This window comes from Ranitomeya imitator, chromosome 10, assembly GCF_032444005.1.
Source record: "Ranitomeya imitator isolate aRanImi1 chromosome 10, aRanImi1.pri, whole genome shotgun sequence".
Lineage (NCBI taxonomy): Eukaryota > Metazoa > Chordata > Amphibia > Anura > Dendrobatidae > Ranitomeya > Ranitomeya imitator.
In genome coordinates, this window is record NC_091291.1 from 1,272,162 (window position 1) to 1,296,662 (window position 24,501).

The 24,501-nt window shown below is 47.5% G+C and overlaps 1 protein-coding gene across 2 annotated transcripts in view; it reads right to left on the reverse strand.

Moving 5' to 3' along the window:
- Positions 1-17,830: 17,830 nt before the first annotated feature.
- Positions 17,831-24,501, reverse strand: part of LOC138651166 (guanylate cyclase activator 2B-like) — a 42,780-nt gene continuing 36,109 nt past the window's right edge. Inside the window, exon 3 of one of the 2 annotated variants that reach the window (XM_069741188.1) lies at positions 17,831-18,215. In XM_069741188.1, the coding sequence (XP_069597289.1) occupies positions 18,157-18,215 (59 nt within the window). In that variant the 3' untranslated portion in view covers positions 17,831-18,156. Of the gene's footprint in view, positions 18,219-24,501 lie in introns of both variants that reach the window. The other variant, XM_069741187.1, reaches the window with a different exon arrangement.

Genomic DNA, 24,501 nt, shown 5'->3' on the forward strand with positions numbered 1-24,501 from the left:
TTAAGGGACTGTGCTATAAACAATAAGTGAGTATATTATACACTAAGGGACTGTGCTATAATAAATAAGTGAGTACATTATATATTAAGGGACTGTGCTGCACAGTGCGTGCACTATACACTAAGGGACTGTGCTACACATAGTGAGTACACTAGATACTAAAGGACTGTGCTACACAGTGAGTACACTATATATTAAGGGACTGTGCTATAAACAATAAGTGAGTACACTATATACTAAGGGACTGTGCTATACACGATAAGTGAGTACACTATATACTAAGGGTCTGTGCTATACACAATAAGTGAGTACACTATATACTAAGGGACTGTGCTATAGATTATAAGGCTAAGTTCCTGTATCCATGTGCTGTGTCGGTGTGCTTCCCGCTTTTACAGACGCATTGAGCATATCCTATTCTGAATATCAAAATCAGATCAGAACAGGACTTTCTCTGACCCTCCCGGATCTCATTCTCAGATCTGTGATTTTCAGGTATGTCTGAATGGACCCATAAAACTCTATGAGCCGTGTGCCATCTGATAAAAAATATCTGGCAGCACACGGAGATTTCACCTACATGTGAGAATGTAGAATAAGGGATGTTACAGATAACATTATCCCTCCACGTCACACAGTGCAGATACAGAATAACATCTACATCCAGGCACTTACCGCCGACGTGTCGTCTGATTAGAGACGCTTTCTCCTGTTTGTCCTCCATCTGGTCAGACCTTCATGTCGACATCTCCCAGCCACGACTCGTCTTGTCACGATGATCGTCGCAGCCCTGAAAATAACAGGATCACATACATTGTATACCTACATGAATACAGATATGTACCCCACCATTAATATTAGCCACGCACCAATATAAATATAAAGTGATAAGCAGCACTGTGCCCCCCATTAACTATAATAATATAAACTATTCGGTCTCTGTGACTCTCCCCAATTACCTGTAAGGCTATGTGCACCTATAGGATATGGAAGGTACAGTACAGGAAGAGTGAATGAGATCACCGACGTCTCCTGCACACCCTGCACATTTTGTCCTTGCAGATTTGCAGCAGAGTAAAATCTGTATAATGTCAGTTCTTGTTAGCTATAGTGTGAATTGATCACCACTATGCTTATACCCTCAGGGTCAACAATATATACCAGCGAGGAGGATGCCCCTATGTTAAAACTTAGCTTTTAATAATAAACAGATAAAAAATTAGCTCAGCCGACGCAAACCCCAAAAACAAGTGCTCATGTGAACCAGTGCTCAAACAATATAATTGGTTGGATCTCACCAAAAGTAGCAGAGCGGAATGCCTCTCCGATCAAAGCAGACGTATGGTCACCATAGATGACCTCCCAGAATCTTTAACTGGAGGTCCGTAGTCCAAATATAGGGGTAGGGACTGGGTGTGGGATAATATCTCTCTTCCCTGTAAAACCCGTTCAAGCTCCTGTCCTATCTATGGACTCCACCAAAACATGGACCATAGCGTGTTTCTCCCAACGCGTTTCATAACCAGTAGCGGAGACTCATCAGGGGAGCAGATATGCCAGTAAAGAAAAACTGGCCAATAGTCCAATGAAGGTGTAGTGACAGTCCTTCTTTGAGCTGGGACCTGCAGTGGCTAGGTACCCATACTGACGTCTGTGTCCATGGTAATATCCTTATTACCGTGGACACAGACGACAGCATGGGTACCTAGCATCATCCAGCCACGCTGCTGTATCAGACAGGAAGTGCGGGCAGGAAGCAGGACAGATCTTTGGCATCCCAGGAGTTTGGGTACCACAGTGGTACTGCCTTCCTCTCAGGGAGGGTGATGCCATGCCTGGAAATGAGGAGGATCACTATGACAGGGGAATTTCTATATATATTCTGGTTTGGAGGAGGAGTTAGTTTAGTCTGTAGAGACAGCGAAAGAGGAAGGAGCACAGGAGAATTGAGGAGCTGGAAGGGAGCTGTGACTGGCCTCCTTTCCAAGCTGAAGTGCAGGAACCGGGCACCGGGAGCCCGAGGCTGTGAGGGACTGTATGCCCCAAAGCAGAAACTGGAGGGCAGGATATTGAAAGTAACTTGCCCACATCTACACCCTGAGGTACAGCGACATGCAAAGCCCAGAGTCACCGTGGATAGAGACCCCTATAAAACAGCTCGTGTTGCCTACCATGCAGGAACAGTCTCGGGACAGAAAGTGAGAGAGGACCTTTGAAGAAGCCATAGGCAGCAAGGGACTATTATTGAGTGCATAGTGGAAGGCTCCCAATCTGACCTGACAAGGAGTTCAACTCGTTTTCTGGCTGCCTGGACTCCACTGTCACCTGTTGCTGGTACCCTGGACTGTGGCCATAAACCACCAGTAAACCAGGTAAAGAGACTGCAACCTTGTATCCTGTTTTTCTGGTACCACACCATCCTTGTCAAATACACCGGGAGCCCTGGGGACCCAGCTTCACCTGTGGGAAGCCATACCATCCCTGCTGCAGTGCCACCACTCCCCAGAGGACCCCTTTAAGCAGCGTCGGTCACCCCTGACCGAATACCACAAGTGGCGTCACTAATACCCTTGTTTCAATAACCCCTTTAAAGACATTTCCTTTAATTTGGACTACCAGGGCCATGGACTTCCCCTTTAATGACCACCAGACCCGGTACCGAGTACCCTTAGGCCCTGGCGGGCGATCCAGATCCGTGCAGCTCCGCTCCACTGCCATTCTCTCTTGTAGGCAGCGGAGCTGCAGGAATCGCTCCCTGCCCGCCGCACGAGGGCAATCTGGCCTCGGGCCCCTCTGGCCAGATTGCCCTCAGTGTTTGCCATCCTGCAGGGGCCCCCCTCCACCTCCTGGCCCTGATGCAGGCACACCGGCTGCACATGCGGTCTGCCCCTGCCCCAGAGATGCCAATATGGGAAATACCCCATAATAAAAGGGAGAACCCAGAGATACCAGTATTGGAAACCTTCCAGAGATACCAGTATGGGAAACCCCCCAGAGATACCGGTATGGGAAACCCCCCTAGAGATACCGGTATGGGAAACATGGATCGCACAGGGGAAGGAGTGTGTCGACTTCACTCACCTCTGGGGAGGGGAGAGAAGGACCCAGCAGGGTTTGGCTCTCTGGCACCACCACTTACTCCAGGTCAGTCAGGGAACTGCACTGAGGGCAAATAGTCGCCAGAAAGGCTTCCCTTATAGGTGCGAGTTATTGAGGCGCTCCCAGTGAGGGGGGATATACATCACCAGTCCAGGTTGGGGACATATATGTAAACCTTCCGGCCATCACTATCAGAGTTCATCACTAACACAGTGCGGTATGCCGCCACCAGTTCCTCGTTATAGATAAGCGCCGTTCAACAGCAGGCTTATATCGGGTCAGAAACCAACCCCGGGTAGCGTATAATAACCAACCGAGCGTGCGGGCGTGGGGATTCGTGAATCGAGATAAAAGAGAAGCCCAAGATTAATTTTATAATCAATGACCAAAAGGTGCACTAGAAAGATACAGGCATATACAGCTCTGGCAAAAATGAAGAGCCGACTGCACAGTTGTATAAAAATCAGCTTCTCTGCATTTCTGACAGCCATTCCAGTGTCAGGTGAATTCCATCCAGAGGACACCATTCTACGTAATGTGCTTCTGATTAGGTGATCATCTGAACCAAATCTTATTTAACGAAGGAAAGTATGAAAACCTGCTATGGTGTTCACAATCCTCCTGCAATAGGACAAGCTGGATGGCAAAACAAGTGCCAGTAATATCCCAAAAGGCTAGTTTCACATTTGCGTCTATGTGCGCTGCATATCATCCGCAAACGCATGCAAAAGCGCATGCCAACGTCCTTATTTTGCCTGCGTTTGCGTTTATGCGCATGCGTTCGATAATTCCAGGAAGGCGTGTCGCAATCGGTTCCTGGATATGCGCAGTCTGAAGTACGCAAGCGCATCGTTCCCATAGACAGTAAAGCGTTTTTTACGCACTCATCCGCTTGCACATGCCTGCGCATATTTGACGAATTTTTGACGCTTCAAAAAAATGCAACACATTGCGTTTGCCGGAACCCACCGCACACTGAGAAACTACGCATGCACATGCATCCCCAGGCGAACACATGCAAGCGCATGTCCCGGAGTACACCATGTTAAATATATGTATGCAAGATGCATGCAGATGTCTGCGGATGAAACGCTGAGTACACAGACGCAAATTTGAAACCAGCCTAATAGGAATGAAAAAATAACTTTTAGCCATGCCAAAGGAGTTGAAAAGAAAAGTCTTGACTGAGGAAAAGGGCTAAATTCTGGCTTCACGATCAGAGGGACACAGTGAGCATCATGTTGCCTCCATCCTTAAAATTTCTAAGATGGCAGTCCATTACAACAAGGTCAAGCAGCAGAAATTGGGGACAACAAAGCTACAGACCGGCAGAGGGTGAAAACGACTGTCCACTGATCAGGATGACCGTCATCTTATTCGAATGTCACTCAGCAACCGCAGGATGACATCAAGTGACCTACAAAAGGAATGGCAGCTGGGGTGAAGTGCACGGCAAGAACAGTTCGTAACAGGCTCCTAGAGGCAGGACTCAAGTCATGTAAAGCTAGAAAAAAGCCTTTCATCAATGAGAAGCAAAGGAGAGCCAGGCTGAAGTTTGCCAAAGACCATAAGGATTGGACCATGGAGGACTGGAGTAAGGTAATCTTCTCTGATGAGTCTAATTTTCAGCTTTGCCCAACACCTGGTCGTCTAATGGTTAGACGGAGACCTGGAGAGGTGTAAAAGCCCCAGTGTATTGTACCCACTGTGAGATTTGGTGGAGGATCGGTGATGATCTGGGGATGATTCAGCAAGGCTGGAATTGGACAGGTTGTTCTTTGCGAAGGACGTATGAATGAAGCCGTGTACAAGGTTATTCTAGAAAAACAGCTGATTCCTTCTGCTCAGGCAATGTTCCCCAACTCTAAGGACTGGTTTTTCCAGCAGGACAATGCGCCATGCCACACAGCTACGTCAATAAAGGTGTGGATGAAGGACCACCACATCACATCCCTGTCATGGCCGTCCAAGCTCCAGACCTGAGCCCCACTGAAAACCTCTGGAATGTAATCAGGAGGATGATGGATAGTCACAAGCCATCACACACACAGAAGAACGGCTGACATTATTGTACCAGGAGTGGGATAAGGTCACCCAGGAGTCGTGTGAGAGACTGGTGAAGAGCTGCCAAGACACAGGAAAGCTGGGATTAACAATCATGGTTATTCCACACAATATTGATTTCTGAACTCTTCCTGAGGTAAAACATTAGTATTGTTGTTTCTAAATGATTATGAACTTGTTTTCTTTGCATTATTTGAGGTCTGCAAGCAATACATTTTTTGTTGTTTTGACCTTTTCCCATTTTCAGAAAATAAATACAAAATTTATTGCTTGGAACTTCGGAGACATGTCGTCAGTAGTTTATAGAAATAAAGAACAATTTACATTTTACTCAAATATACCGATAAAGTGAAAAATCAGACAAACAAACTTTTGCAGTGGTCTCTTAATTTTTGCCAGAGCTGTATATACAAGAACAGTATACAAGTATACAGTCAGGAGTGTAGTACATTGTAGGATACAGCTAGATTACATTACCGTGTTATGTAGCATGTGACCACAGGGAGGCGCTGATGAATCACAGGTCCAAATCTTAGTTCCTGGCTGCGTCAGGTAGCGGATCCTCCTACTTGTTGAAAACTCAGCTCAAAATTAGGAGCTGCCTCTTGCCTCCTAGGTTGCCCCCTTCCACACGCTGTGCCAGCCCCTGGGCTGTGCAGCCTCTCTCCTTCCATATCTGAAAGTATGATTTTCTGCCCAAAACTGTGGCGACTCATAACTTTCCTACCGAAGCTCTGAATAGGACGGCGGCGGTGCCACTGGATTCTGCTGGATTTTATCTGCACAGGGAGACCAAATATACGTACCGTATGTAATTCCTGGTAGCTATGCTTTATAACTTCATAACACAGGGGTTTACAGATGGCTGCCAGGCACGGGCGTGTGGAGGAAAGAATGCCGGTTCCGAGAAAGTGCTCGGCTAGGCTCAGAGATATTGCATTCTGTTATTATAGGTCATTTTCCAGATTTAACATCCCAGAGCCTTGCTGTGACCTGTAGTGCTTGAGTTAGACAAAGGAATCCACTTTGGCTGTAGCTGCACTAGAGCTCACACTCTTTGGCTAATTGCTAGTCACAGAGCTTCAAATGGCTTGTTCCTGAAGTTTAATTAAAGGAAAACAACGATCCTGTGGAATCCCATGGGTTGAGCACATTTCAGGAGTGGAGAGACCTCTCCGTCGTCCCTCACACCCACATACAGCTGGGGCTGCACACGCAGCATGCTCAATATACAGCACTGAAATGTATACACAGCATGGTAATACATGGCACAGGGCTGCACGCCATACACAGTGACGACACAGATGTTACGGATCTTACGACACGGATGTTACTGTCTGTGCACTGTGTATGGAGGCTGTTATCTTAGCTGCTGTCACTTTGCGGATTCTGAAGCTGGTGTAACTGATGAACTTATCCTCTGCAGCAAAGGTCATTCTTGGTTTTCCTTTCTGGGGCGGCACTCATGAGCCAGTTTCATCTTATTACTGACTTGAGGATACCTTCCAGGTTGTAGCAATTTTCTGGATTGATCTCAGGTCTTAGTGATGTTGTATGGTTGTTTCTCCTTATCGAGTTGAGTGGTTGTTCTGGTCCAGAACAGCTGTGGAATAGGCTCAGCTCTGTCTGGAGCTGTGCACCAACACTGCACCTGCAAAACACTTTCTGAGTTCCCATGATTCCACTAATGACCTCTTGATGAGGCGACCTATTCCTTGGTTGCCGTTCCCAGTAAGACCTGGAGAAGCCAAAGGTGTGTAGACGTGTCATCAGCGTGGCACGCGGTACTGTGAAGAATCTGAGGCGTAGCACACATTCTGGGTTGTCACGTCTCTTTACTTCTTGCTTCCACGTCTTCCTTTGTAGTTTTACCATCTTCAGTCTGAATTAACAATATGTAAATTCCAATAAGTGCAAAAAAAACCGAACACTGCATTATGGGGCGATTTATAATATAACAGCAAAAACTGTACGGTGTGCTCTATAGTGGAACTTTAGACTGTATATACTGCACTATCCTCCGCACTGACATTGTAACACCAAGACAGAAAAGTCACGGAATTCTGGAAATCACCGGATGGATAAACATGATACTGATTTGAAAATATGGTGTTACCGACATTTTTTCAAAGTTTTACAGGAGCCATTTCTCTGCACAACCCAGGCAGCATGTTCCTCGCACTACTGTGAGCAGCCAGTGTGGCCTAAACCTGCTCCCGAGGCTTCAGCGTCTCCGGACTTGTCTTTTGAGCACATCGGGGACGTCATTGGTCGGTCGGTGATTACACAGGAGCTGCCGGCAGCGTCTATATTGAGCACGTCATTGGTCGGTCGGTGATTACATAGGAGCTGCCGGCAGCAGTTCCTGATTTTTTGTAGAACCTTCCTCAGTCGGGAGATTTCTGCACGATGCTCAGCCTCCAGACTGGGGACATCACAAGGTCTTAAATATTTGGCTTCTGTTTCCCGTCACCATGTTTCCATCATTCCAGCACTTTCCCTCCTTGGGGTTGTGATGTCAGTGTTGGGTGTACTGTGTGCACAGATGTAATGTTTGTGGGATCCTTTATATACGCGTCTAATGATCATATGTTTCCCTCCAGGACGTGTCGCAGATAACATGGATGCATGTGAAGTTTGCGCATTTGCAGCATGCAGTGGCTGCTAATCATCTGCCGCCGTCGCCGCGGATCTTCTCCTCTGGTTACGGAAAATTCTCTGTGCCATGTGACACATTAATAAAGATGGTTCCGAGATCTCCTCCTATCCTGTCTGTACTGATCACCGACACTGAGAAAGAGCAGCAAATAAATGTCCTCCTGCTGCAGGTCGCCACGCAGGACAGGACGCAGGATACCGCCACACACGGGACAGGGTGCAGGGTAACGCCACACACGGGACAGGGTGCAGGGTAACGCCACACACGGCACAGGGTGCAGGGTAACGCCACACACGGCACAGGGTGCAGGGTAACGCCACAGGGTGCAAGGTAACGCCACACACAGGACAGGACGCAGGATAATGCCACACACGGGACAGGGTGCAGGATAACGCCACTCACGGGACAGGGCGAAGGATAACGCCACACAAGGGAAAGGGTGCAGGATAACGCCACACACGGTACAGGGTTCAGGATAACGCCACACACGGGACAGGGTGCAGGATAACGCCACACACGGGACAGGGTTCAGGATAACACCACACACGGGACAGGGTTCAGGATAACGCCACACACGGGACAGGGCGCAGGATAACGCCACACACGGGTCAGTGCGCAGGGTAATGCCACACACGGGACAGGGCGCAGGATAACGCCACACACGGGACAGAGCGCAGGATAATGCCACACACGGGACAGGGTGCAGGATAATGCCACACACGGGACAGAGTGCAGGATAACGCCACACACGGGACAGGGTGCAGGGTAACACCACACACGGGACCGGGTGCCTCATGCTGAAGGAACCACACATGGGACAGGGTGCAGGATAACACCACACATGGGACAGGGCGCAGGATAACGCCACATACGGGACAGAGCGCAGGATAATGCCACACACGGGTCAGGGCGCAGGATACCGCCACACACGGGACAGGGCGCAGGATAACTCCACACACGGGACAGGGCGCAGGATAATGCCACACACGGGACAGGGTGCAGGATAATGCCACACACGGGACAGAGTGCAGGATAACGCCACACACGGGACAGGGTGCAGGGTAACACCACACACGGGACCAGGTGCCTCATGCTGAAGGAACCACACATGGGACAGGGTGCAGGATAACACCACACATGGGACAGGGCGCAGGATAACGCCACACACGGGACAGAGCGCAGGATAACACCACACACGGGACAGAGCGCAGGATAACACCACACACGGGACAGGGCACAGGATAATGCCACACACGGGACAGGGCGCAGGATAATGCCACAAACAGGACAGGGTGCAGGATAATGCCACACATGGGACAGAGTGCAGGATAACGCCACACACAGGACCGTGCGCCTCATGCTGAAGGAACCACACACGGGACAGGGTGCAGGATAAAGCCGCACCTGAAATCCGCTGCCTCGGGGTAACTCTCGATTCTCCCTGTCCATCAAACCGCACGTCCAAACCCTTGCCACCTCCAACTCAAAAATATTGCCAGAATCCGTCCCTTCCTCAGCCCACAATCTACTAAAACTCTTGTGCATGCCCTCATCATCTCCCGCCTCGACTACTGCAACACCCTCCTCTGTGGCCTCCCAGCTAACTCCCTTGCACTACTCCAGACTGCCCTCAACTCTGCTGCCCGGCTAATCCACCTCTCTCCTCGCTACTCCTCCACTTCCCCCCTCTGCAAATCCCTCCACTGGCTCCCAATTCCCCAATAAATCCAGTTCAAACTACTAACACTGATCTACAAAGCCATCCACAACCTGTCCCCTCCCTATATCTCTGAACTAATCTCCCACTATCTTCCCTCACGTAATCTTCGATTCTCCCGAGACCTCCTACTCTCCTCCACACTTATTCGTTCCTCAGACAACCGCCTCCAAGATTTCTCCCGAATATCCCCCATCCTCTGGAATTCCACGTCTCAACACGTCCGATTATCCACCACCCTCGGATCCTTCAGACGGAACCTGAAAACCCATCTCTTCAGGAAAGCCTACAGCCTGCAATAACCATCCTGCCGCCTCACCACCACCTGAGCAGCCGCCACATCACCGATCTCCCGAGCTGCCGCCACGACCACCCGAGCTGCCGCCTCACCACCACCAGCGCTGCAGCACACCAAACTCATGTCTCTTCCCCATTATCCTGAAGAATGTAAGTCCGCAAGGACAGGGTCCTCTCCCCTCTGTACCAGTCTGTCACTGTAAATTTGTTTACTGTTAACGATATCTATAACCCTGTACGTAATCCCTTCTCATGTACAGCACCATGGAATTAATGGCGCTATATAAATAAATAATAATAATATAGATGACTACACAGCACAGTATGTAACATGTCCCAAGGCCGTATACGGCCCAGTGTACACGATATATAGGATGGCGCAGCGGGCACTGTGCAGTATATTACTCCTTTACAATACATTCTGTGATGGAGCCACATCTCTGATGTTGCGCAGTATAAGCCTCCTTACCGGGGAGGAGCACTGGTGATCTCACTGTGACATCACCATGGCCGTGGGGTAGAAGCCCCGCCCACGAGGAGGTCATCTTAAACACCTTGACCTACACTCACTCTCTGAATCCCTCCTCCCTCTCACAGACATAAGTTCCCTACACAATGCGGATGACGCTGCCGCTCTATATAACACCACAATAGCTGCAGCTTTGGAATCTTCTGCACCACTTACACATACCAAAGCTCGCAAAATCAACAGACAGCCCTGGCACACCCGCCTGACCAAAGAACTGAGGCGAGCTTCCAGGGCTGCTGAGCACAGATGGAAAAGATCCCACTCCGGCGAGCACTTCATCGCATTCAAACAGTCCCTCACTACTTTCAAGACCACACTCGCCACAGCTAAACAAACCTACTTCTCGTCTCTCATATCCTCCCTGTCTCATAACCCTAAACAGTTATTCAACACCTTCAATTCTCTCCTCCGTCCCCCAGCACCTCCTCCCTCCCCACTCATCTCAGCTGAAGACTTTGCCTCATTTTTCAAACAGAAGATTGAGAACATCAGAGTTGGTCGACAACCCCCAGAGCCCTTCCTCCCAACTACCCAGCCCTCCACCTTGAAAACCAACTTCTCCACCATTACAGAAGATCAACTCTCCACTCTACTCTCAAGATCACATCTCACCACCTGTGCACTTGACCCGATCCCTTCCCACTTCATCCCAAACCTCACCACAGTCTTCATCGCAACCCTAACCCAGAGGTGTCAAACTGCATTCCTCGAGAGCTGCAAACAGGTCATGTTTTCAGGATTTCCTTGTGTTGCACAAGTGATAATTTAATCACCTACACACAATGATTACAGCACCTGTGCAATACTAAGGAAATCCTGAAAACATGACCTGTTTGCAGCCCTCGAGGAATGCAGTTTGACACCTCTGCCCTAACCCATCTCTTCAACCTATCACTAACAAGTGGTGTTTTCCCCTCAGGCTTTAAACATGCCTCCATCACACCTATCCTCAAAAAGCCCTCTCTTGACCCATCCTCTGTATCTAGCTATCGCCCTATATCACTTCTCCTCTATGCCTCAAAACTACTGGAACAACACGTTCATCTTGAACTGTCCTCCCACCTCTCCTCCTGCTCCCTCTTCGACCGCTTACAATCAGGCTTCCGGTCACACCACTCCACTGAAACTGCCCTAACTAAGGTCACCAATGACCTATTAACCGCCAAGAGCAAGCGACACTACTCTGTCCTCCTCCTCCTGGACCTGTCCTCTGCCTTTGACACAGTGGACCTTTCCCTATTACTACAGACCCTCTCATCGCTTGGCATCACAGACTTGGCCCTATCCTGGATCTCATCATACCTAACAGACCGGACATTCAACGTCTAAACTCACACACCACCTCCTCACCTCGCCCCCTATCTGTCGGAGTCCCACAAGGTTCAGTCCTAGGGCCCCTGCTCTTCTCCATCTATACCTTTGGCCTGGGACAGCTCATAGAATCTCATGGTTTTCAGTATCATCTCTATGCTGATGACACGCAGATCTACATCTCTGGACCAGATATCACCTCCCTACTAACCAGAATCCCTCAATGTCTGTCCACTATTTCATCCTTCTTCTCCGCTAGATTTCTAAAACTTAACATGGACAAAACAGAATTGTCTTTCCCCCCCATCTCACGTGACCCCCCAAATGAACCTATCCATTACAGTAAATGGCTGCCCACTCTCCCCAGTCCCACAAGCTCACTGTCTCGGGGTGATCCTTGACACTTCAAACCACATATCCAAGCCCTTTCCACTTCCTGCCGCCTTCAGCTCAAAAATATTTCACAAATCCGTACATTCCTAAACCAAGAGTCTGCAAAAACCCTAGTCCATGCCCTCATCATCTCCCGCCTCGACTACTGTAACCTCCTGTTCTGTGGCCTCCCCTGTAACAGTCTCGCACCCCTCCAATCTATTCTAAACTCTGCTGCCCGACTAATCCACCTGTCCCCCTGCTATTCCCCAGCTTCTCCCCTCTGTCAATCCCTTCACTGGCTCCCCATTACCCAGAGACTCCAGTACAAAACCCTAACCATGACGTACAAAGCCATCCACAACCTGTCTCCTCCATACATCTGTGACCTCGTCTCCCGGTACTTACCTACACACAACCTCCGATCCTCACGAGATCTCCTTCTCTACTCCCCTATTATCTCCTCTTCCAACAATCGTATACAAGATTTCTCTCGCACATCACCCCTACTCTGGAACGCTCTACCACAACACATCAGACTCTGGCCTACCATTGAAACCTTCAAAAAGAACCTGAAGGCCCACCTCTTCCGACAAGCCTACAACCTGCAGTAACCACCGATCGACCAAACCGCTGCACGATCAGCTCTATCCTCCCCTACTGTATCCTCACCCATCCCTTGTAGATTGTGAGCCCTCGCGGGCAGGGTCCTCTCTCCTCCTGTATCCTCACCCATCCCTTGTAGATTGTGAGCCCTCGCGGGCAGGGTCCTCTCTCCTCCTGTACCAGATGTGACCTGTATTGTTCAAGATTATTGTACTTGTTTTTATTATGTATACCCCTCCTCACCTGTAAAGCACCGTGGAATAAATGGCGCTATAATAATAAATAATAACAATAATTACATGAGAAGGGCACACAGGGAAGTGGAAAGCCAGAGTTCTTTATTTCATGTGAACATATCAAGCACCGGGCCTTCATTACACAGTCAAGAATAACGGGCCGATGACGCGTCCTAATGGAGCGGACCTCCGAGGAGAAGCCATGCAGACATGGTGCAAGCAAGGCCGTGTGCATGCTCCTAAGTAATGCCATGTATATGGCGGAGACTTCACCCCCGGCTAAGGTGATCTCTATGCAAATGTCTGGGTATCTGTCGGTGGACGTGGTTATACAGAGCTCAGCTTAAGTGAGTACACCCCTGTACTATCAGTCCATTATATACACAGAGCTCAGCATAATTGAGTACACCCCTGTACTATCAGCACATTATATACACAGAGCTCAGTATACGTGAGTACACCCCAGTATTATCAATACATTATTTATACAGCGCTCAGTACAGGGGTTTACTGATTTATATTGAGCGCTGTATAAATAATGTATTGATAATACAGGGGTGTACTCACTTATACTGAGCTCTGTGTATATAATGTACTGAATACAGGGGTGCACTCACTTATGCTTAGCTCTGTGTATATAATGTAATGATAGTACAGGGGTTTACTGATTTATATTATCATTACATTATATACACAGAGCTAAGCATAAGTGAGTACACCCCTGTATTCAGTACATTATATACACAGAGCTCAGTATAAGTGAGTACACCCCTGTATTATCAGTGCATTATATACACAATGCTTAGCATAAATTAGTACACCACTTTGAAAAGTAAGATTTTAATCAATATCTCACGGAACAGAAAAACAATTTCAACATTTTTAACAAGGCTGAGTTACACAGAACATTTTTTAACCCCAGTGGACAAGTGTCTCCTGATCCGACAACCGGACCCCTATGTACTGGAGACAAGTTGTCAGCACTCTTCCTCCAGCGTCCAGGCTCTGCAGATGGAGACAGATGGACCTGTAATCTATCACCACCTCTGTGTATATAATGTACTGAATACAGGGGTGTACTCACTTATGCTTAGCTCTGTGTATATAATGTAATGATAGTACAGGGGTTTACTGATTTATATTGAGCGCTGTATAAATAATGTACTGATAATACAGGGGTGTACTCACTTATACTGAGCTCTGTATATAATGTACTAATAATACAGGGGTGTACTCACTTATACTGAGCTCTGTATATAATGTACTAATAATACAGGGGTGTACTCACTTATACTGAGCTCTGTATATAATGTACTGATAATACAGGGGTGTACTCACTTATACTGAGCTCTGTATATAATGTACTAATAATACAGGGGTGTACTCACTTATACTGAGCTCTGTATATAATGTACTGATAATACAGGGGTGTACTCACTTATACTGAGCTCTGTATATAATGTACTGATAATACAGGGGTGTACTCACTTATACTGAGCTCTGTATATAATGTACTGATAATACAGGGGTGCACTCACTTATACTGAGCTCTGTATATAATGTACTAGTAATACAGGGGTGCACTCACTTATACTGAGCTCTGTATATAATGTACTAGTAATACAGGGGAGTACTCACTTATACTGGGCTCTGTATATAATGTACTGATAATACAGGGATGTACTCACTTATGGAAAAAAAAAAAACCACGATGTTCCAGCTCCAAAAGGTAAAATAAACAAACTTTATTGGGAAAATATAAATACATGAAAAATCATGAGCTCCATGAAGACAACACCATGACCTGCGTGAGTTTGGCTACGCGTTTCGACCGGAAAGGTCTTTGTCAAAGCACCTTTCCGGTCGAAACGCGTAGCCAAACTCACGCAGGTCATGGTGTTGTCTTCATGGAGCTCATGATTTTTCATGTTTTTATATTTTCCCAATAAAGTTTGTTTATTTTACCTTTTGGAGCTGGAACATCGTGGTTTTTTTTTCCATTGGTTCGCATCGTGTCAGGACTTGGTTCCGTGCTCTGCTGGATATGGTGAGCTGGCTTTTTTTCTTTGCATGTGTACTTACTTATACGGAGCTCTGTATATAATGTACTAATAATACAGGGGTGTACTCACTTATACTGAGCTCTGTATATAATGTACTAATAATACAGGGGTGTACTCACTAATACTGAGCTCTGTATATAATGTACTAATAATACAGGGGTGTAATCACTTACACTGAAAATTCTATATATATAACGCACTGAGCATACAGGGGGTGTACTCATTTATGCTGGGAACTCTACATACAGCTATTGCAAAAATGAAGAGACCACTGCACAATGTTCAGTTTCTCTGATTTTCCTCTTTATATTTTTGAGTAAAATGTAAATTGTTCTTTTATTCTATAAACTACTGACAACGTCTCCGAAGTTCAAAGCAATAAGTTTTGTATTTATTTTCTGAAAATGAGAAATGGTCAAAATAACAAAAATATGCATTGCTTGCAGACCTCAAATAATGGAAAAAAAACAAGTTCATAATCATTTAGAAACAACAATACTAATGTTTTACCTCAGGAAGAGTTCAGAAATCAATATTGTGTGGAATAACCATGATTGTTAATCCCAGCTTTCCTGCGTCTCAGCAGCTTTCCTCCAATCTCTCACACGGCTCCTGGGTGACCTTATCCCACTCCTGGTACAATAATGTTAGCAGTTCTTCTGTGTTTGATGGCTTGTGATGATCCATCTCCCTCTTGATTACATTCCAGAGGTTTTCAGTGGGGTTCAGGTCTGGAGATTGGGCGGCCATGACAGGGATTTGATGTGGTGGTCCTTCATCCACACCTTGATTGACCTAGCTGTGTGGCATGGCGCATTGTCCTGCTGGAGAAACCAGTCCTCAGAGTTGGGGAACATTGCCTGAGCAGAAGGAATCAACTGTTTTTCCAGGAGAACCTTGTACGCGGCTTGAGTCATACGTTCTTCACAAAGAACAACTTGCCCAATTCCAGCCTTGCTGAAGCATCTCCAGATCAACACCTGGTCGTCTAATGGTTGGACGGAGACCTGGAGAGGTACAAGCCACAGTGTTTTGCACTAACTGTGAAATTTGGTGGAGGATCGGTGATGATCTGCGGATGCTTCAGCAAGGCTGGAATTGGGCAAGTTGTTCTTTGTGAAGGACGTATGAGTCGAGCCGCGTACAAGGTTCTCCTGGAAAAACATCTGATTCCTTCTGCTCAGGCAATGTTCCCCAATCTGAGGACTGGTTTCTCCAGCAGGACAATGCGCCACACAGCTAGGTCAATCAGGGTGTCGATGAAGGACCAACACATCACATCCCTGTCATGGCCGCCCAATCTCCAGACCTGAACCCCACTGAAAACCTCTGGAATGAAATCAGGAGGATGATGGATAGTCACAAGCCATCAAACACAGAAGAACTGCTGACGTTATTGTACCAGGAGTGGGATAAGGTCACCCAGGAGCAGTGTGACAGACTGGTAAAGAGCATGCCAAGACACAGGAAAGCTGGGATTAACAGTCATGGTTATTCCACAAAATATTGATTTCTGAACCCTTCCTGAGGTAAAACAATAGTATTGTTGTTTCTAAATGATTATTAACAGTGATGAGCGAGTCTACTCATTGCTCGGGTGATCTCCAAGTATTTGTTAATGCTTGGGGATTTAGTTTTCGAGGCCTCATATGTATGATTTACAGCTGCTGGACAGCCTGAACACATGTGGGGATTCCCTAACAAACAGGCATTCCTCACATATATTCAACCTGTCTAGCAGCCGTAAACTATGCAGCTGCGGCAAGGGAAACTAAATCTGTGTACACTAACAAATACTCGGAGACCACCCGAGCAACGAGTATACTCGCTCATCACTAATTATGAACTTGTTTTTTGCATTATTTGAGGTCTGCAAGCATTTTTTAGATATTTTGACCATTTCTCCTTTTCAGAAAATAAATACAAAATTCATTGCTTGGAACTTTGGAGACATGTTGTCAATATCTTATAGACTAAAAGAACAATTTACATTTTACTCAAAAATATAAAGAGAAAAATCAGAGAAACTGAACATTTTGCAGTGGTCTTCATTTTTGCCAGAGCTGTATCTACTGTACAGATAATACAGGGGTGTACTCATTTATGCTGGGCACTATATTTTTAGGCTGTAAATACATCTGGGGGCATAATTGTGCCTGATATCACTGTACATACAGATCGTGTAGAAGAATGTTAATATAATATTCATCTGCAGAAGAGGCCGAGGACACAGCTGCATAGGAAAGTCGAAGCCGAGGACACAGCTGCATAGGAAGGTCAAGGACACGGCTGCGGAAGAGGACGAGTGTATAGCTAAGAGCAGGCAAAAGATACAGCTGCAGAGGAAGCCGAGGATACAGCGGCAGAGGAAGCCGAGGATACAGCGGCAGAGGAAGCCGAGGATACAGCGGCAGAGGAAGCCGAGGATACAGCGGCAGAGGAAGCCGAGGATACAGCGGCAGAGGAAGCCGAGGATACAGCGGCAGAGGAAGCCGAGGATACAGCGGCAGAGGAAGCCGAGGATACAGCTGCAGAGGAAGCCGAGGATACAGCTGCAGAGGAAGCCGAGGATACAGCTGCAGAGGAAGCCGAGGATACAACTGCAGAGGAAGCCGAGGATACAACTGCAGAGGAAGCCGAGGATACAGCTACAGAGGAGGCTGAGGATACAGCTGCAGATGAAGCCGAGGATACAGCTACAGCAGAGGCCGAGGATAAAGCTGCAGAGGAAGCAGAGGATACAGCTGCAGAGGAAGCCGAGGATACAGCTACAGAGGAGGCCGAGGATACAGCTACAGAGGAGGCTGAAGGTACAGCTACAGAGGAGGCCGAGGATACAGCTGCAGAGGAAGCCGAGGATAAAGCGGCAGAGGAAGCCAAGGATACAGCGGCAGAGGAAGCCGAGGATACAACGGCAGAGAAAGCCGAGGATACAGCGGCAGAGGAAGCCGAGGATACAGCGGCAGAGGAAGCCGAGGATACAGCCGTCGTGAATGGGCTTCTGACGGAGGATTTAGCTTTGGGAAGTGGCTACAGCTGGTGATCCACTTGAGATTGGTCAGTCCACATAGGAAGGTTCTACGTTACGGTCCTGATGAGATTCCGCAATAACGGCCCACATTAGATTGCGTCCACGTCACAGTCCAGAAAGGTCCACAGAAACCTTGCACACAGATCTTCAGAGAGGGTACGACAATTGGGGATTATAGACAGCCAGGACAGGCCGGGTGGGCGCAGAGTTCACATTCGTCCATGGCAGCTTCTACTGTAAGAAAGTATGAGATGTGAGTTACACATAAGCAGACATCAGAAGACGATTTCCTGAGGTATACCTAATCTGTGCCATAGGACACTGTGCAGCAAGTCTTCATGCCCCGTGGACTTTTCCACATTTTTTCACGGTACACCCAGAAACCTAAATGTATTTCATCGAATTTTATGTGATACCAACACAAAGTAGCAAGTATTTGTGACATGTAAAGGAAGAGTTTTTCTAAATATTTTGAAAATACAAATCTGACGGCTGTGAGGTGCATTTGTATTCATCTCCCTCTAGTCTGATACCCCTAAATAACATCCTGATAGACCCGTCATCTCCAGAAGTCACATTAGTACATTGCGTCCACCAGTGTGTGATTTCTCCTCAGTATAACTACAGCAGCTCTGTGAAGGCCTCAGAAGTTTGTGTGAGTCACAAAAACCAAGGAGCCCACCAGACAGGTCAGGGATAAAGTTGTGGAGAGGAGTAAAGCAGGGTTAGGTTATAAAAATAGCCCAAGCTCTGAACATCTCACGAGCACTATTCAATCTATCATCCAAAAATGGAAGGAGTATGGCCCAACTGCAACCCTCCCAAGACATGGCCGTCCACCTAACCTGACATCCCAAGCAAAGAGAGCACTAATTAGAGTAGCAGCCGACAGGTGCATGGTCACTGGAGGAGCCACCGAGATCCAAAACTCAGGGGCCAGAATCTGTCCACAAGACAACTATTAGTTGTATCCTCCACAAATCCGGCTTTTATGTGGAAGAAGGGGCTCTGGTCAGATGAGATTAAAGGTACCTTCACACATAACGATATTGTTAACGATATCGTTGCTTTTTGTGACGTAGCAACGATATCGTTAATGAAATCGTTATGTGTGACAGCGACCAACGATCAGGCCCATGCTGGGAGATCGTTGGTCGCTGAAGAAAGTCCAGAACTTTATTTCGTCGCTGGACTTCCCGCTGACATCGCTGGATCGGCGTGTGTGACACCGATCCAGCGATGTCTTCGCTGGTAACCAGGGTAAACATTGGGTAACTAAGCGCAGGGCCGCGCTTAGTAACCCGATGTTTACCCTGGTTACCATCCTAAAAGTAAAAAAAAACAAACAGTACATACTTATTTACAGCCGTCTGTCCTCCAGCGCTGTGCTCTGCTCTCCTCCTGTACTGTCTGTGTGAGCGTCGGTCAGCCGGAAAGCAGAGCGGTGACGTCACCGCTCTGCTTTCCGGCCGCTGTGCTCACACAGACAGTACAGGAGGAGTGCAGAGCACAGCGCTGGAGGACAGACGGCTGTAGGTAAGTATGTACTGTTTGTTTTTTTTTTACTTTTAGGATGGTAACCAGGGTAAACATCAGATTACTAAGCGCGGCCCTGCGCTTAGTTACCCGATGTTTACCCTGGTTACCGGCATCGTTGGTCGCTGGAGAACGGTCTGTGTGACAGCTCTCCAGCGACCAAACAGCGACGCTGCAGCGATCCGGATCGTTGTCGGTATCGCTGCAGCGTCGCTTAATGTGAAGGGGCCTTAAGGGTTCACTCACACTTGTGTAGAGATAATTATGGGTCCCATTCACATCCAGGAGAGGGGGGGATGATTTTTTTTTTTTAATTACTGGTCATCCGTGTACTTTGCTGTGGGGGAAATAAGTATTTGATACCTTGCTGATTTTATAAGTTTGCCCACTGACAAAGACATGAACAGTCTATAATTTGAAGGGTTGGTTAATTTTAACATTGAGAGATAGAATATCAAAAATAAAATCCAGAAAATCACATTGTATAAATTAATTTACATTTTGCAGTGAGAAATAAGTATTTTATCCCCTTCCAACCATTAAGAGTCCTAGCTCCTACAGACCAATTAGATGCTCCAAATAAACTCGTTTCCTGCATAAGGCTGGTTTCACATTTGCGTTTAAATCTGCAGTGTTTTAAACGCATCCGCAAGTGGTGAAAAAAAACGCATGTGAACGCGAACAAACGCTGCGTTTTTTTAGACGCATGCTGTTATGATCTGGTGGTTTAGGAGCAACATGGGACGAGCTCTGAAGGAAGTGGTAACTGTACTGACCGCAGTCCCTAAGCTCAACACAACACTAGAAGTAGCCGTGGGATGCTCCTAACTCTCCCTAGACCCCTCGTCACAGCCTGAGAACTAACTACCCCTAAAGATAGAAGCAGGAAAGCTATCTTGCCTCAGAGAAAATCCCCAAAGGATAGATAGCCCCCCACAAGTAATGACTGTGAGTGGAGAGGGAAAAGACATACACAGAATGAAACCAGGATGAGCACAGGAGGCCAGTCTAGCTAGATAGATAGGACAGGATGGAATACTGTGCGGTCAGTATAAAACACTACAAAAAATCCACACAGAGTTTACAAAAATCTCCACACCTGACTAAAGGTGTGGAGGGTAAATCTGCTTCCCAGAGCTTCCAGCTACACAGAATTAATTCATACTGACAAGCTGGACAAACATAGAAAGCACAGAACGGATAAGTCCACAACCTGTGGACAGAAAAGAGCAAGCAAGGACTTAGCTTTGCTGAACTGGTCAGGATAACAGGGAAATCCAAAGAGATGTGAATCCAACCAGGAACCATTGACAAGTGGCACAAGCTGAAGGAAAGAGCCAGGCTAAATTGCCGAGCAGAATAGACAATCAGTGGAAGCAGCTGCTGACTGCTAAATCCAAGGAGCAGCCATTCCACTTAAAACCACCGGAGGGAGACCAAGAGCAGAACTCACAAAAGTGCCACTTACAACCACCGGAGGGAGCCCAAGAGCGGAATTCACAACAGTATGCGTTGTCGCATGCGGTTAAAAAACCACCACGTTTGTACGCGTTTACATGCGTTTTTTCCTGCGTTTGCGCTTTTGGTACGCATGATGAGAAATGACATGGTTCCCCAGTTTTGACGACCAGCAAAGCTAAAGCAGACAGCTGATATTACCAAGCTTGGAAGACCCATGGCCATTGAGCGCTTCTCAGTCTAATACCAGCAGCAGCCACCCCAGAAGTAGGGCCTCACATTAGATGCATCAATTCTGGCACTTTACCCAGCTCTTTCCGATAGCCCTGATGCGGTGGCAATTAGGGTAATAGTTTTTGGATTGGATATCAGCTATGATTTGTCAAAAATCACAGCTGGCATCAAGCCCTGGCATTATTAATGGAGAGGTGTCTATCGCACACCCCCATTATTAATGCAGCAATTAATAAAAAAAAAAATTCCATTCGAAAAAACACTCCGACACATTTCCTGGTTTACCTATTTGTTTTTAAATAAATGAAAAAGCCACACAAATCCGAGGGAATCCGACATAGTCCAGTTAAGGAAACCTGAAAAACATAAAAAGGACAAAAAAAAACACAAAACTACACAGTCCCTCATTCATCAATTAAATTTAAAAAACCAAAACGTTCCCATGAGGGTGCAACGTAGTGCAGTGTTCCCCCAATCTGGCTGCAGTGACTGATAGCAGTAATGTTAGTTCAGGTTCACACTGCGTTAAAGGGAACCTGTCACCCCGAAAATCGCGGGTGAGGTAATCCCACCGGCATCAGGGGCTTATCTGCAGCATTCTATAATGCTGTAGATAAGCCCCTGATGTTACCTGAAAAAGGAGAAAAAGACGTTAGATTATACTCACCCAGGGGCGGTCCCGCTGCTGGTCTGGTCAGATGGGCGTCTCCGGTCCGCTGCGGCGCCTCCTATCTTCTTTCCATGACGTCCTCTTCTGATCTTCGGCCACGGCTCCGGCGCAGGCGTACTTTGCTCTGCCCTGTTGAGGGCAGACAAAGTACTGCAGTGCGCAGGCGCCGAGCCTCTGACCTTTCCGGCGCCTGCGCACTGCTGTACTATCCTCTGCCCTCAACAGGGCAGAGCAAAGTACGCCTGCGCCGGAGCCGTGGCTGAAGATCAGAAGAGGACGTCATGGAAAGAAGATGGGAGGCGACGCAGCGGACCGGAGACGCCCATCTGACCAGACCAGCAGCGGGACCGCCCCTGGGTGAGTATAATCTAACGTCTTTTTCTCCTTTTTCAGGTAACATCGGGGGCTTATCTACAGCATTATAGAATGCTGCAGATAAGCCCCTGATGCCGGTGGGATTACCTCACCCCCGATTTTCGGGGTGACAGGTTCCCTTTAACAGCAGCCCGTCCAACACATACGTTAACGGGCTGCTGTTAACGCAAGTGCCGGTTTTGCAGCGCGCTAGCGCAGATAGACCATCTGCTAGCTCTATCTGCGCTAGCAGTGACGGACCCGGAAACGCTGCAGCCTGCGTCTCCGGGTCTGTCCGCCCATTGTGGGCGTGCGCTAGCGATGCGTCCGACATTGATTTCAATGGCGGCGTTAATGGACTACGTTACACCACGTTATGCCGCGGTGTAACGTAGTCCGTTTAACGGAGGCGCAGAACGCAATGTGAACCCAGCCTTAGAATCGCAGGCTCACACTGCACTCCACGAGTGCCGGCGGCTGTGAAGAGCGGCGACATCAGTAACTATACCGCTCATCAGAGTCCCGCTGCCCTCTGTGAGAGCCATCTAATTACTGAGGTCTGTTCAGAGCCGCAGGGTCTCACGGAGAGAAGGGCGAACTTGCGATTCTGTTGAGCGGTGACGTCACTACTCATTACCGCTATTCACAGTCTCCGATGCCGGATTTGGAGAACAATGTTGGACCTGCACGGGAACATTCACATTGTTGACCGAGGGACAGCGTCTTGTTTTTCTGTTCTCTCTTTTTATGTTTTTCAGGCATCTATTATGTGACTATGTTGGATTTGATGGACTACAGAGGCCTGGGTGACTTTTTTTTTTTACAATTAAAAGTAAAGTGAGCTGGAGAAAGCGTAGGGGAGGTTTTTGTTTTTTTTTAAATAAAATTCATTTTTCTATATGTTTTTTTTTTTTTGATTACTGGGTTTATAATGAGGGTGTCCGATAGACAACTGTCACGATTCATTTTTGGATTTGTGGCAGCTCTGGTTCCACTATAATTTAAATGTAGGTTTTTTTCCTTTTCAGGCCAGCAAGGGTTAATGTCAGCTTCCTTGCTGGCAGCTGCTTCATTGCTGGGTCAGCTGATCTGGTTGGTGACCACTCCCACCATCAGCTGACTGTCAGTGAGAGTAATCTATGATGACCAGCGTGGAGTAAAGAGCTCTCTGGGTTCAGTGGCGAATCTGCTGTTTTTGTGGAGTTTGTGGTCCTGGTGCCGTATCCCCTGCTGTAGATAACTTTAACTTCCGTTGTTCTGTCTTGCCGTTCTTCCTCTCCCTGTATTGATGTCAGTTAGTGCACCATCCAGGGAATAGTGAAGTGACAATTAGGGACTAGGAACGTGACAGCGACAAGGGGGGGGAAGGAGGACCCACATAGGGCGTTAGGGGAGCTTAGGGAAAGGGTCAGGATGTGTCCCATCCCTTGCTCCCTACTGTTAAGGAGGGAAGACCCTATTCCATCCCGTGTCGATCATGACACCACCTCTCCATTAGTAACACCAGAGCTTGATGCCAGGTGTGATTTTTGATAAGTCACAGCTGTTATCAGCTCCAAATACCATTACTCCGATGGCCATCATACCAGGGCAATCAGAAGGAGCAGGAAATTTAATGCGACCAGCCACTTCTGGGGCAGCTGCAGGCTGCTCTACAACCATGGACCTTCCACGCCTGATAAAGTCATCTCACAGATGTCTGCTTTACCTTTGCTGGTTTCATAAAACACAAGGGACACAATGTCATTTTTTAAAAAATATTTATTAGGTTAAACAAGGATAACCACCCTATGGTGCCACATGAAAGGCACTAAAGGGTGGAAGTTTATTATATATAGGGGCCTTGTAAAATTATATACTGTATATACTCGTGTATAAGCAGAGGTTTTCAGCACTTTTTTGTGCTGAAAACTCCTCCCTCGGCTTATACACGAGTCAATGTCCTAGGGGGTCGGTGGGGGAGCGACAGGAGCCGGCGGCTGTCACATCACACTCACCCACTCCTCACGCAATCGCTGCAAGTCTTCCCTGCATCACTTTGTCCTGGCAAGGCAGCTTCTTCCTGTGTTCAGCGCTCACGTGGTACCGCTCATTAAAGACATGAATATAGACGCGTCTCCACTCTCATAGGCGTGGAGCGCATATTCATTGCTTTAACGAGCGGTACCACGTGACCACTGAACACAGGAAGAAGCTGCTGGTCCTGAGACAACGGAGATGCAGGGACGTGCAGCTACAGCGCGAGCAGGGTGAGGAGGGGGAGCC